This window comes from Camelus bactrianus, chromosome 26, assembly GCF_048773025.1.
Source record: "Camelus bactrianus isolate YW-2024 breed Bactrian camel chromosome 26, ASM4877302v1, whole genome shotgun sequence".
Classification (NCBI taxonomy): domain Eukaryota; kingdom Metazoa; phylum Chordata; class Mammalia; order Artiodactyla; family Camelidae; genus Camelus; species Camelus bactrianus.
The window spans coordinates 33,746,717-33,761,272 of record NC_133564.1 but is presented as its reverse complement, the minus strand read 5'-3'; the positions used below and the strand labels follow the sequence as shown (position 1 = coordinate 33,761,272).

The window sequence follows — 14,556 nt, the reverse complement described above, 5'->3', positions numbered from 1 at the left end:
TGTCTGGTGATCGGTTCATTACGGGCACGTTTATGTCCACTGCTGGACATGTTTGCGGGCTCTCTCGTTCAGACGTCCTTTGTGGTCGTTTCTCAGCAGGAGACACAAAAATCAAAAGTGAGAAACCTAACCTCTCGGTGGGGTCTGATCACAAAAGCAGAGCAAAGTGGTGCTCAGAACCGTGACCTTGGCTTCCACTCCGCCAGTTTCTTCCCTAAGACACAGACGAGTGGAGTTGACTTTTTCGCGTTGTGCACTCTCCCATCTTTCTCCCCTTTTTCCTGAAGGAGCTGGGGTCTCCAAGCCGGGCGGGCGACCCCCAGCCAGAGGCCTGGCGACCGTCGGCTGCTCCGCTGCGCCTCCGCTGCCTGGACACCTTCCGGGGGTACGTGGGGCTCCTGGTTACATGGTGGTCACAGGTCCACTGGAGACAGACGCACTCTCTACTTTGGGCTTTGCTTCCTAGGCTAGAAGAGGGTTCCTGCCATCAGGATAAACCCACAGATAAATCGGCAGCCTCTCCTGACTTAAAAAGTGTCGCGGGAGCCAGTAGGATCTGTCGCTGCACAGGAGCAGCGGGTGGGCCCTGTGTCCGGTCGGCAGCTGGACAGACAGGCAGGTGCCTGGGCTAGAGAGGGAACCCCGGTTCTTGGGGGGGAGGCGGCTCTCATCCACCACCACCCCTAGCAAAACGGCTCATATATCAGGCCCTTTGGAGAGCAAATCCACAGAGTTTGATGGTAAATTGTTCTTATTTCATAGTTTTGGGGGAAGAAGGAATGCCAGGACCAGACTCTGAAAATGAAATCTTAAACGGGATGACCGAAAAGAAATACTAGGTGTCAGGTCCATCCATTTCTACCCACGGAGGCCTTGTAAGCTCCGGGGATAACCCGAGAAGTCTGGCCCGGCCTCCCCAGAGCTCTGAGTGTCCTGGTGGGTGTCTCCGAAGCCAGCTAGTGACAAGAATGATACTGATAATGACAGTGTTACCGTTCCAGCTTGTCTTAATTCATCTCTTAGCCGTCCGATGAGCTCTGTACTTAAAAAAAACCAAAACAAAACAACTATGCCTATTTGCTGATGAAGAAATTGAGCTTCAGAGCTGAGTATTTTGCCCTGGGTCACTCAGGGACTAAGAAGGACAGCTGGGATTTGATTCCAGGCAGCTGGACTCCCCACACATTACCCCACTGACACCAAGGTCTTCATTCCCCGCGGCTGCGGAATTCGCATCGAGCAGCAGCATGTTTTGAATGTTCTCTATTTTATCCCTCTGTCTTTCCGAGATGTTCACAGGGAGACAGGAACTAACGCTGATTAAGTGCCTGAAGGCTTCTAAGCGCTTCCAGGCGCCGCTCAGGTGCTGTGATGTGTGCTACCCACCCCGTCGCGGTGCCCACGATCCCCGGGGCAAGGTGTCCCTCCTTCACAGAGACCTGATGGGAGGCTCGCCCCAGCTCGAATGGCTCCTCAGAGGGATGGACTCAAGGCTTGACCCTAAAGACTGTCCCCTCCCACTGCAGTTCTTTAACCTGAGACGGCAAAATAATTAGCACAAAACCGAGTGACGGGGCATGTTCGGCTCTGTTTTCAAGTCATGCGGTTTAGCGTCAGCGTAGGTTTTTCTTAAGACATCCTGTTGGAAGTGTTGGCAGAGGACTTTTGTGCAGGGTCCTAACTGCAGTGGTTAGAGCTGGGAGTTGCTGCTTTTCAGTGCCTCCTGACGGCACGGGGTGAGTGTCACATGTCCCCTGCAGCCGGGCGTCCTCGAGCCACACACAAGCCCTGAGGGCGTGTCTTTGTTGTCCCACAGGATGGCTCTCACCATCATGGTCTTTGTCAACTATGGAGGAGGGCGATACTGGTACTTCAAACACTCGAGCTGGAATGGTAAGGTGCTTCCCACAGGCAGTGTTGCTTACGTGGGACCCCCAGAGCGCTGCGGGCAGGGGACGCCCTCGGCACCGCCCCCCAGGAGCTCCAGAGACACGCCCCCTGGAAGGACCCCTAGGAGGACCTTTAGATTCTTCCACCAGCCGTGAGCTCTGGTCTCCCGTGTGCTCCGGCTCTGTGATGCTTCTCTGGGACCACCCGTGGGCACCGGAGGCCTCGGCTGCGGGGGCTCTGCAGGAGGAGTCAGGACTTCAGCTATAAATGAGCCTTGTCCTGCTCCAGGTCTGCCTTGTATGACAGCCGCGTGGGCGTCCCGCCCGGAGACTCTGGTCCTCCTGGGGGTGCCGCTGGGCGGGGGTTGGTCTGAGTGGCCGTGAATCGGCTCAGTGGTCGGGTTAAGATGGGTTTTGAGTAGCGCTGCTTTGCGGGTTCTCCAGGTGGGCCCTTAGCACCCACCCCTGCTGGTGCAGAGTCCTGGGGGCGCTGGGTCACCTCCCGGGGTTCCCCGTGGTGTGAGAGGGAAGCTGCCCCCAGTCAGGGAGCACTGCTGTTGTAGGTCCTTCCTCACCGTTGCGCTGTGTCTCTGCAGGACTGACGGTGGCCGACCTCGTATTCCCGTGGTGAGTATCACACCTGCCACCCGCCCTTTGTGCTCGTCCTTGAGGCTTGGTTTTCAGCTGATGCTGGACACTCCCGACACCAGCCCTGAGTTCCAGGCTGCAGGCCTAGGCCCCTCCCAGGTCTCTGTGTTATCAGGTCCTTCCGAAAGCCATGTGACTGAATCCTTGTCACCCTTGGCGTGGTGCTCATCTAAGATGTGCAAATAAAAGATGAGTAACTTCGGAGGGAACGCTTTGTGAGTGTGCGTGTGACAGGCAGGGTCCTGGAATCTTGGAGGAAATCATACATTTGGAATACGTGGCTAAATTCCACTAATCCTGAAAATAAGTGTAAAAATCATGCTTCCTAAACGGTATGCATGTGGTGCATTGGCATCAGGGAATTCTGATAAGTATACAAGGGCGATGTTAGTAATAAGATAAAGCTTGGAGTAACAGTGGAGTGACCCAGCTCTGCCTCTGTCCGTCCAGGGCTCATGCCCCTTGCTGAGGGACCCGACTTCCTGCATGACCAGGAATTTGTGTCTCTGGGCACCTCCTCCATCATTACGAGGTAGAACCGGCTACTGGTTTGCATCTTTGGTCTCTGGTGTTCCATCGCTAATGTGAACTCAGGTTTTTCTGGGCTTGGGAGAAAAAGCCTTAACATTTTTTTTTAATTGAAGTACAGTTGATATACAACATTGTATAAGTTACAGGTGAACAATATAGTGACTCACAGTATTAGTGACTGTACAGTTTTACTCACAATTTATACTCCATTTATAGTTACTGTAAAATATCAGCTGTGTTCCCTGTGCTGTGCAGTATATCCTGGTGGCTTATTTTACACGTAACAGCTTGTACCTCACAGCTCCCTTCCCCTGTGTTGCCCGGTCCCCCTTCCCGGGAAGGAGTTCCTTGTGGAGATGAATCTGGGTGGGAGGAAGGTCTGCGTGCCTGCCGACCTGGTGATTGCTGACGTGTGTTCTCTGCGAGCTTCCCCACGGGCCGGTGGCCCCATTCCCGTTCCTGGCACCAGAGGCTTTTATCCGATTACGTGACCCCAAGAAAGGGAGCGAGGCCACCCCAGAATGCGACCAGCTCTCCCCTCTGTTACCCCCTCGCCAAGTCGTCAGACAGATTCTGTTCTGATTTTTTTTTTTTTAAATAAAAGACGAAATTTAGGATAGTAAAAAGGAAGGAAAGAAGAGGTGGCTCAAACTCCTAAAGAGAAAAAAAACTTTCATCTTTCTTTCAAGAGCGATAGTTACTTTAGAAACGATTGAAATTGAAATGCGTTGTTTCTCAAGGACTTGGGGGCGCGCGGGAGGGTGTCAGGTCAAGTCTTCTTTCTCCTCGACGACCACCCGGGAGGGTTGTCCCTGGAAGCTGCACTTCAGTGCTGAAAGGTTTCCTCCTAAGACAGGACATGGAGGCACACAAACCTCACAGCCCAGCGTTCGGAGTCTCCCTCCTCCGCAAACCCCACGTGGTTTCAGCAGCTGGTTCTTTAAAAAAAAATCACATGTTGCGTCTTCTAGGTACCAGGTTATAAAATACTCACGGTAGAGAGACCGCAAAAGTTGGAAATGGCCACCTGCTAACAACTGTTGTCTTTTTAGGTTTGTTTTTATTATGGGATCTTCGATTTTTCTATCAATGACTTCCACTCTGCAGCGGGGATGCTCAAAGTTCAGATTGCTGGGGAAAATTGCGTGGAGGAGTTTCCTGTTACTCTGTATAGGAATTGTCGTTGTGAACCCCAATTACTGCCTTGGTCCACGTAAGTATTTCTTCCCCTCTGCTAGTTCATATTGAGCTTGAAGCGTGGAAGCAACGTGCCGGAACTGGGGAGAAATGGAGCTCCTCCACCCTGTGTCCCTGCAGACAGAACAGTTCTGTACAGAATGCTTGTATGGCTTTGGGCGTTACTATCTTGGAATTTCAGACCCAGCAGGTGCCCCCAAGCCCACTCAAACCCTCGTGTTGGACAGAGGAAGACTCTGGGGCCAGGGGAGTGAGGTGCTTTTGTCCCAGTGTCGCGAGGGGCAGACTAGGGACCAGACCAGGTGACTGGTCCTCAGACCCTTCCTCCTGCCACTGTGGTTTCAGCAACTTTTTATAATAAGGCCATTGTTCAAGAGCCCACCTTGTCATCACCTGGGTGCCCCCGGCTGCTGGGAAGGAGACACTTGGGGAAGGCAGCCGTCCCTGTCCTCAGGGGGTGAGTGTACTGTGTCATTTGCCAAGGGAGACCTAATTGTCAGAGAGGTGCCAAATGAACCCCTCAGGCAAGACGCACCAAGACTTCAGGCAAGAGGAGGTGGAGTCCTGCGGGAAGGTGTCAAGAAAAGGAGATTGGCTGGGTCTCCAAAAAGTGGGCGCTGCTCCCAGGAGGACACATGGCAGGGCTCTTTGTAGGATTGCGCCCCCTTTGCAGGGATGGTCCCTGGGGAGAGCCTGCGGCCTGATGAGGATGTCCGGGGGTGAAGTGGGGGGTGCCGGCTGACACCCTCTGTGCCCTGTGTCCCCGCAGTGTCGTGGGAGGAGGCTCGCATCCCTGGCGTGCTCCAGCGGCTGGGGGTGACCTACTTCGTGGTCGCCGTGTTAGAGCTGCTCTTTTTCAAGCCCGTGCCTGAGAGCTGTGCCTCGGTGAGAAACCCTGCTCTAAAAGTGGTGGTGGTGGGGTGTCCCTGAATAGCTGTGGGAACTTTCTTTTGTTCTGGGTGCAGCACTAGGGAGTGTAGGGCCCTACCTCTGTTTGCCAAAAGCATGCTTTTTCCTCTTCAATGAGTTATTTTTATTTAGTCTTTGTAACAGTCTTTTTAAAAAAAAATTGGGGTGAAAAATGCGTAACAGGAGTTCTACCCTCTTAACAAATTTTTCAGTTTCCGTTCGTCAGATGCCTTTTGATGGCGTGAAATAACATCACCATCGTCTGGTTTGCTAGCTCAGTCTCTCGGATGCATTACTGCCAAGTTTTCTGTTTCCTGGTGGTACAAGATACACAAAAAACTCATTGAGCATCTCTGTCTATACAAAGGCTGCAAAGGTCTCACTTGGAGGAAACGTACTGAGCTCAGGATGGGGTATGACAGTTCAGCCCCCGGCTGGGCTGCTTCCTGTCTCTTCTTCCTTAGAAGTGCGTGAGCACCTCAGCTCTTTTTTGCTGACTTTCTGGCTTACTGTAAATCGCTGAGTTGACTTTACTCAGATGATAGTTATCCCCCCCGCTACAAAGGAAGTAAAAATTCAGGTGGAAATTGTTATATTCTTCTGTTTGGGGTCCTGCGTCACAGTCAGTCAGGCTGTATTTGTGGTCCAGCTTCTCCCTGGTGTGTAACCAGCGCAGCCATCGCTGAATCCCAGATTCTCCTGGGTCTTCTTGTGACGGCTGCTCAGAGGTATTTTCCTGGAGTGTGTTTAACTCCTTCGCCCCCGGCCCTGCCCTCCCTGCCGGTGCACCCGTGCCCTCTGCTGTAGACCCTGGAGCTGGAGTGGGGCTCCACATGCACATGAACTTGAGCTCGGTGCCCGTGGGGGACCTGAGGGTCTGCGGAGGCTTGTCCCAGCCGCCCCGACGGAGCCGGGGTAGGGTATACAAGGAAGAGGTGGACCGCACCCCTTCTTCCTTCAACCAGAACCGCCCCAAAAGTTTAAATTTCATTTTACCTTTTAAACATTTATTTTTAATTTCTTTTTTTAAAAAAGCTTTATTGAGATATGATTCGTGTACTATGAAACTCACACATTGAGGTGCACAGTTCAGTGATATTTCGTGAATTCACAGAGTTGTGCAGTCATCATCGCTGTCCAGTTCTAGAACATTTTCATCACCCCCCAAAAAACCCTATCCTCATTACCAGCCACTCCCCAGTCCCCACTTCCCCTCAGCCCAGGCATCCCCTAATCTGTTTCCTGCCTCTGTAGGTCTGCCTGGTCTGGACATTTTGTAAAAATGGAATTATACAATACATGGCTTTGGTGTCTGGCTTCTTTAGCATAATATTTTTCAAGGTTCATCCATATTGCCCCCATCAATACTTGAGGTTTTTTTCACTGCTAAATAATATTCCATCTTACAAATGTACCACATTTTGTATCCATTTATCAGCTGCTGGATATTTGACTTGTCTCCACTTTCTGGCTATTATGAATAATGATTCTGTGTTCATTTATGTACCAGTTCTTGGTCAAGTGTCTCTTTTCAAATCTCTGGGGTACAGGAGTAGAATTGCCTACTGATTTCTTTTTTTTTAATTTTTATTTTTTTTGCTGGGGAGGTAATTAGGTTGACTTTATTTTTAGAGGAGAGACTGGGGATTGATCCCAGGACCTTGTGTATGCTAAGCATGTGCTCTACCACTGAGCTATACCTTCCCCCCACTGATTTCTTTTTGTTTGTTTGTTTTTTGTTTGGGGTTTGGGGGGCGGTTGTATATATATATTTTTATTGATGTATAAGCAGTTGACAACGTTGTGTCAATTTCTGGTGCACAGCACAATGCTTCAGTCGTACATGAACATACATATATTCGTTTTCATATTCTTTTTCACCATAAGTTACTACGAGATATTGATTATAGTTCCCTGTGCTGCACAGTGTAAACTCGTTTATCTATTTTATATCCCAGTGATTTTTTTTTTGGACTACCGTTTTACTGTGATATTTCATAGAGAAGGACCAGCTAGACCACGTCCTGCGTATGAAACAAAAGCATCTTTTTGTGTTACTCCCATAAAGGCCGCGGGAAGAGTCACAGGGACTCTCCCAGATACACGCCCTGCGCACCCCTCCCGTTCCCCTTGCGAGCAGTTCACGTGTGTTTTCGATCCCCCCCACCCAGGAGAGGAGCTGCTTTTCTCTTCTGGACGTGGTGTCCAGCTGGCCGCAGTGGCTCGTCATCATGGCGCTGGAAGGCATCTGGCTGGCCTTGACCTTCTTCCTACCTGTCCCCGGATGCCCCACGTGAGTGAGCCCGGGTGGGAAACCGCTTTTTGACCGTCATTTTCTGCCAAGTCAGAGCCTCTGGGGTCTGGCTCTCTGCGATTTTCCCAGTTCAGGAATTCCCTCCTTTGAGGCATCCCTTTTTGGGAGGGGAGCTTGGTGGGTGTCCAGAGGACTGCTGTCCTGGGGGGTTTTCCAGGGTCAGTGTGAGTGGCAGCCCCACCCCGCCATGGCGGGGGCTGTGGAGTCAGGAGTCCCTTCGGTGGGAGAGCGTCGTGGTGGTGTGCGGGGCTGTCAGGCCGTGGGTGTGCGAGGCTCTTCGGTGGCCCTGGGTGTCCCCTCCTCCCTCCGAAGTCTCATCATTGAAGCCCGTGTTCTCGCTCCCCCAGCGGTTACCTTGGCCCTGGTGGCATTGGCGATCTGGGCAAGTATCCGAATTGTACTGGAGGGGCTGCCGGCTACATCGACCGCTTGCTCCTGGGAGACCATCACATTTACCAGCATCCTTCCTCCGCTGTGAGTGAGCCTGGCCTGTGCTCGGACCTGACACTCAGGGGCCCAGAAGTGGAGGAGGAGGAAGGGCCAGCCACCTTTGAACTGTGTCCGTTAAGCAGAAGAGGGTGGGAAGGAAGCATTGTTTGCAGAAGTGGCTGACGTTAGAGACCTCAGTGTACTGTTGGTTGTGGGCCGCATTTCCCTGGGTTTAAAGTGAGAAGTCCTCAGTGTACGTGTCAGGTACCGAGGCAGAGACTCTGGTGCAGAGGATTTGTCGGGCGGTCCTGGGATCAGCACCTGTGGGGGAGGGAGGGAGCGGACGGGGCGGAACGATCAGTCACTCTGAGGCCGCGGCTGGTCTCCCCGGGGCCCTTCAGGGTTGTTCTCAGTAGGGTGAGGGACCCGGCCCTTGACATCCCTGGCTGGCTGTGGGCTGCCCCAGCTGCGTGGCTCCCAGAGAGGCGGCTGTCTTCATCATGGATAATCCAGAAGCCGCTGAGAGCTTTTGGCCACCAGTACTGGTGGCAGCTGCGGGAGTGGATGCTCTGGTCCTCAAAGGAGCCAGGGTGGGGTGGGGTCGGGGGAAAGGATGTCTGGGTGGTGCACTTCAGCACCCCGGCAGTGGAGAGCTCCGGACGTCTGCAGTTTCCGCAGTAACAATCTCTTTTATAACAAAATAACATGGATATGCATTTTAAACGTTTATTGCCCTACAAGAGGAAAGGAAGTAGGGTTGACCACAAAGAATAAGCCTGCAGGTTAGAAGGTGCCGTGTGCGGTGTTTGAACCTGGATGGGGACGGTTGTGTCCTTGAGGCGGCTGTGCTGGGCCGGGGCTCATGTCTGTGTTCCGTCCCTCCCTCCCGTCACTCACCACACACTTGCTGGGACGGTGTAACCCCCAGGCTGGCAGTGAGTTTCTACTACAAAAACAAAAAGCAGACTGCTGGGGCGTCTCCAAGTCTGGGTTGGGTCGTGCGTGTGTGCTTCGCGGTCAGCGGGTGAGCGCGGCCCCCTCGTTCTGCCCTGCCAGGTTCTTTATCACACTGATGTGGCCTACGACCCGGAAGGCATCCTGGGCACCATCAACTCCATCGTCATGGCCTTTTTGGGAGTTCAGGTATTTGTCCGTTTTATTACAGCGCATCTTCCTTATGGTTTGTGATGATTGATGCATCATTAATGAATCATAAACCATTTGGGTTATTTACTTTTTTAGGGGGGGTTTATTAGGTTTCTTGATTGATTGGTTTTAATGGAGGGCCTGGGGATTGAACCCAGGACCTCGTGCATGCTGGGCGTGCACTGTACCCCTGAGCTCTATCCCCCTCCCGAGTTTGGTTTAAATAGGTAATTGGGAGCATATCTTTTGTGTGTTTCACACCTAGTAAATTTCGTTTCTATTTGACAGAGCGTGAAAACTAGAAGTTGCTAAAATCCAGCTCATTCGTATAATTAGGTATAATTCCTGTGTTTTCAAAAGAAGGTCCTGTTGTTTACGTGGCTCTTCTCAGCGGGGGAGGCGCAGCGGCCTCTGGGTGAAAAGTTTCCCTGCAGGCACGGGCAGTGTGTGGGAGGTCGCCTGTCGCCTGTCGCCTTTCTTTTGCTTACGCTTCAAGGCGATGCATCGTTTATGCCAGTCAGTGCAGGTTGCTCTTGGTTTGTCCCGCATGCAGTTGTGTCTGAACAGCCTCGCTTTCCCTTCCTGAGGCTCCCCTTGTACGCGGGGCGACGGCTGGGGGGGGGCGCGTACCGCTCTCCACGACCGCGCAAGTGCTCCGTGTGTGCCGTCCGTGTGGCTGCTGAGTCCTGCGAATGTGGCTGGTCTGACAGAGGAACCAGTTTTTAATTTTATTTAACTTTAATTCATTTACATTCAAAGTTAAATTGTCACAGGTGGCCAGGGGCTCCCCTGTGGGGTTAGTGCAGGTCAACCGCATCCATATTGGTGATTACATAATTTCCTATTTAGACGTGGAGCTCAGTGGTAGAGCGCGTGCTTAGCATACGTGAGGTCCTGGGTTCAATCCCCTGTCCCTCCGTTAAAAGTAAATAAATAAATAACCTAATTATCTTCTCCCCCCTTAAAAAAAAAACCCCAAATAAATAGAAGTGCTGCCTTTCTTTCCGCAGCACTCTAGAGTTTCGTTGGGTGCTTTTACATAAATGCATTTAATCCCCCACGTGCTTTCCAGGTAAACCTGAGCTTGTGGGGGGGCAGCCGAGGGTGGGGTTCGGGGTGCAGAGCTGGTGCCCAGCCCCGCCCTGCTGTTCACTAGCTGGGTTGCCCCAGTCGGGTCCCCTCGCCTCTCTGTGTTTTGGTGGCACCTGCTTACTTCACAAAAGTGTCGAGCAGATTAAATAAGTTAATTCACATAAAGTTCTAAGAACAGGACATTCATAAATTTAAAGTATTTGAACAATTTTTAAATTTTTTTTTTAAATTTTAGCCATTGTAATTTATATTAATATATAATTATATATTGTATATAATACGTTAATATATGATATTATATATTATTATAAGTTATTATTAACACTTTCTTTGATGTCTCCAGAAATTAATTCCTCATTTCCAGGGATTTTTATGCAAAGTCCAAATTGTACTGTTTGTAAAATCTTTCCCTGTCTACCGGTCCACCCTCTTCTGTGCCCCCACCAGAGCAGGCCATCTAGCAGCCTTGTTACTTTGAAAGATAAAAAGTCACTTTCCTTGGCTCCCATCACCTGTGGGAGAAAGTCTGTGCCTCGCAGGGAGACCTGCAGGCCGACCTGTTACCACCTTCCCACCTCTCCCTGCCCTTCCTGCCCCGGCCTTTCTGAACTACCTACACCTGAGGGAGGCTGTGGGTTTCCACCCGTTTTGATGTGCTTTTGCTCATGCTGTTCCATCCTGCCCAAACACTGTTCCTGCTTTGCGCTCACATCCTCAACTCGCTGGCACCTCCTCAGCGCATCTCCCTCCCGAGTGGTCCCCTGTGCCTCTCGGCCTCCACCAGCCAAGGGCAGGGGTTCATTCCTCCTGTACCCCCAGTGCCTGCAGGCGAGCCTGTCTGTCGCATGGTTAGGACGGTGGATGAGGACAAAATAAGAAAACACCGCAGGCGATTCTCTCGGTCACGTTGTGTCTTCCTCCCCAGGCAGGGAAAATACTCCTGTACTACAAGGATCGGACGAAAGACATCCTGGTCAGGTTCACTGCCTGGTGCTGTCTCCTCGTGAGTAACGTCGCTCCTCACCGGGGCGCCTTCTAGTCACGCACACAGAGCTGAAAGGGATAAAGTGTCGACCAGAGCTGGGAGAGCAGGGGCCACATCGTAACAGTAACATTCGCCACTCAAATAAGAGAGAGGAGAAATCTTTACAGCTAAATTTCAGGTTCATTTTCTCAGGAAAATGCCTTTATAAGTAAGTCAGCGAATGCGTGAGGAAGTGGAGCGGAGGTGTGGGTTCTGGTGGGACCTTTGCCATAAAGACCTTCAACTCGGGAGCGATGCTGAAAAGATTTCTTGAAGAGTATTTTTAGTTAAACATCTTACACATGGTTTTCCAGTTTAAAGAATGAAACAGAGCCATGATTTTCAGCCCTCCCTGAGCAGTTAAGTCACTCACACTTTCAGGGTTGAACCACAGCTGTTTCTTGAGATCGTGTGAAAAAGTTACCATCTTTCTCCCCCATTACAGGGGCTCATTTCTGTTGCTCTGACAAAAGCTTCCGAAAATGAAGGCTTTATTCCAGTGAACAAAAATCTCTGGTAGGTACAGAGAGCATGACATTTTCCTCCGGCGGGGCTGACGTCGGGTGTGCCCGGGAGCCTGACGCCCGCTCGTCCCATCCCCCAGGTCCATCTCCTACGTCACCACGCTGAGCGCCTTTGCCTTCTTCATCCTGCTGGTCCTGTACCCCGTTGTGGACGTGCATGGACTGTGGACGGGGACCCCGTTCTTCTACCCGGGTGAGCACCCCCGGCCCGGCTGCGTGTCTGTAGGAGGGGACCCAGCGGGCTCACCCCTAAGGTCCACACGCACCGCTGCTTTGGGGCCCTAGCCGATAAGGGGAGTGGTGCTCATTGTTTTCTCGCTGAACCGGAGCCGAACCTCCAGAGTTCGGTCAGTGATCAGGCGTGTCTCTCCCAGGGATGAACTCCATCCTGGTGTACGTCGGCCACGAGGCGTTTGAGAACTACTTCCCCTTCCAGTGGAGGCTGGGGGACAGCCAGTCGCACAAGGAGCATCTCGTCCAGAACCTGGTCGCCACCGCTCTCTGGGTGCTCATCGCCTACATTTTGTATAAGAAGAAGGTTTTTTGGAAAATCTGAGCGCCCCAGCTGCGGTGCGTTGCTGGCAGAGCCTGCAGGGCCTGGGGAATCGTTAAAAGGAGTCACTCGTCGTAAAACGGGTGGGCTGTGTATCTCCCGATCGTGGGGAGTCGGAACCTGCCTGTGCACGTGGGACTTCATAACTGTCGGAGATGTAATTGTGTCTCCTCTCCATCCCCAGTGTAGTGGATTTGGAACTTCGTTCTGAGGATTTCTCGTGTACGTTTTCCAAAGGGAGCTACCAGCCCGTTTTGCTTCTGTGACGGATAAAACAGCCTCAGGTCAGATTCTCACTGATCTAGGTTTCCTGCAAACCGCCTTCCCACGGGCGTCCACGCCAGCCAAGATACCAGCGTTTCTGCTCTGACCGCCCGCCAGGCTCGCTGGGCGCGATGGCTCCTCACACAGCCTCGCGTGTTTTGATGAAGTCCAGTGTGATACTTCAGGAAAGTCCAAGTCATTTCCTTTCACTCTGTGAGGCATCAGTGGGTCCAAAAAAAAAATGTCTTTCTATCTGGATCCATTGTCTCTTTTCCCTGTGTGAAGACAAGTTAAACCTTAGCTGTTATTCTAGCCGCTCTTGCTTATGGCCGCCTACTTAGGTGTCTGTCAATCACCTGCCTGTCTTCTGTCCCCCACCCACCTCGCACCTGTCCATCTTTCTCTGTATCTGGACGGTGGCTGGTCCTGGGGCCGTGGCTGTGGGAGAGAGAAGCCCGCTGTCCTGGCCGTGGCTCCAGCCCTGCCGTCCGTCCGTGGAGGGTGCCCGACAAGCCCCGGGCGGCCAGGGAGGGGATGCGGCCTCTCCCTCCCTCGGCGCGGGGGGGTACATGGATGGCTTTTCTGAAATCCTTAGAGAAGTCATTTTATCCCAGAAGACTCTTCAAATAATGAGAAAGAATTGTTTAAACTCTGATCGGAGTTTGGGGAGAGATGGGGCTGCTGAAAACAGACCAGAAGGTTGTCCGCGCAGGGGCTGGAGCAGTGAGACAGGCTGTGGTGCCCCCATCTGACCAGGCGAGGATGGGCAAGTCCAAGCTACCGTCAGGTTTTCCTTCAGCATGGGATTCCCACAGGAGGTTCCTGATACGGTGGTGTATCACGTGGGCACTGTCCCCGAACTCACCCCGACCTGTGACCGCCCGCGGACCACCCCGCCTGGACGTCCGCCAGCATCCAGCCCAGTCCTTCCCCTTCTTCCCCCGAGCACACCTGCCGGGCGTGGACCGCACCCCTGCCCCCCTCCCCAGTGTCGACCTGCCGGGTGTGGACCGCTCTGGCTCCGTGGATAGGTCTCCCTCTGTCTCTCAGTATAAAACTTTCGTTATCCTCCAGTCCCCTTTCCCGTGTTGAGTTGTTGACAGTCTTCTCAATTCTGACTCCGTCCCTCACCTAGACCTTCTCACTCTCGGGGCTGCTGCCTGTTCCTCTTAACCAGACTCCTGGAACAATTATTAAACCAGCCCCCTTCCCTCAGTCCCTGCCTCCGTCAAGTCACAATCCATTGCCACCAGGTTAGGCTTCAGAAAGCAGAGCTCAAATCAGATCCCCCCGCTTTATAGAAACTTCCAGTTGGAACAGCTTTGCCGGGCATAGACCCACTCTCCGTCGAGCCCAGCCCGGCTGTCCGGCTTTCTCTCCCCGGCCCCGCAGACCCACCTGACTAATTCCATCCTGACCCCCTCCTCCCGCCTGCGGCAGGTAGCCAGTTGTCCTGCCTCTGACTCAGATTCTGGTCCTCCTGGGTGACTTTTCCCCGTAACTTTCTCCCATCTACATCGGACCTGCTTCTAAGGCACCTTCTCTCGGCTCTTATTCTCGTCCCAAAGTAAGACTCTCTTCCTCTGGGTTCTCATAATAGCCCCTGGGGTTCGATCTCCTGGCATTTGTCACTTTCTGGCTTGTGTGACAGTTACCTGTGTACATGACCGTCTCCCACACGGGGACACCGTGTTCATCTGCACGGTCTTCGTGGCGCAGACACAGGGCCTTGTGCAGAGCAGGCGCTAAATAAACGTTTGTTAAAGCAAAGCAGCGGCGGAGGGTTTGTTTTTAATATTTAAGTGCTGATTAAATTTAGCGCGTGTCTGGAGTGCTGCACAGAAGTGTTCCCGGAACTGATGTGCGTGTGTGAGTGCCATCTTGGAGGAAACCCTTCTCTTGCAGTGAACCGTGTGGGTGGTCACAGCTGCGCCACCTCAAAGCCAGAGGTCAGGCCTCCCCAGAAGCATGTCTCAGGTGGGGGGTACATCACTTAGGATGTCCTGAGCCTTAAGGAGCAGGAAATCCCAATTCAG

The 14,556-nt window shown here is 52.5% G+C and overlaps 1 protein-coding gene across 6 annotated transcripts in view; it reads left to right on the top strand.

Annotated features, from left to right (window-relative positions):
• LOC105071102 (heparan-alpha-glucosaminide N-acetyltransferase) overlaps positions 1-14,290 on the top strand; it is a 53,083-nt gene extending 38,793 nt beyond the window's left edge. For 5 of the 6 annotated variants that reach the window (XM_074353870.1, XM_010957733.3, XM_045518582.2 and 2 more), the window contains 12 exons: positions 288-385; positions 1,817-1,893; positions 2,486-2,516; positions 4,121-4,281; positions 5,035-5,150; positions 7,346-7,467; positions 7,836-7,962; positions 8,974-9,060; positions 11,081-11,158; positions 11,625-11,695; positions 11,784-11,896; positions 12,078-14,290. In XM_074353870.1, the coding sequence (XP_074209971.1) occupies positions 288-385; positions 1,817-1,893; positions 2,486-2,516; positions 4,121-4,281; positions 5,035-5,150; positions 7,346-7,467; positions 7,836-7,962; positions 8,974-9,060; positions 11,081-11,158; positions 11,625-11,695; positions 11,784-11,896; positions 12,078-12,259 (1,263 nt within the window). In that variant the 3' untranslated portion in view covers positions 12,260-14,290. The remainder of the gene's footprint in view (positions 1-287; positions 386-1,816; positions 1,894-2,485; positions 2,517-4,120; positions 4,282-5,034; positions 5,151-7,345; positions 7,468-7,835; positions 7,963-8,973; positions 9,061-11,080; positions 11,159-11,624; positions 11,696-11,783; positions 11,897-12,077) is intronic. The other variant, XM_074353869.1, reaches the window with a different exon arrangement.
• The last annotated feature ends 266 nt before the right edge of the window (positions 14,291-14,556 follow it).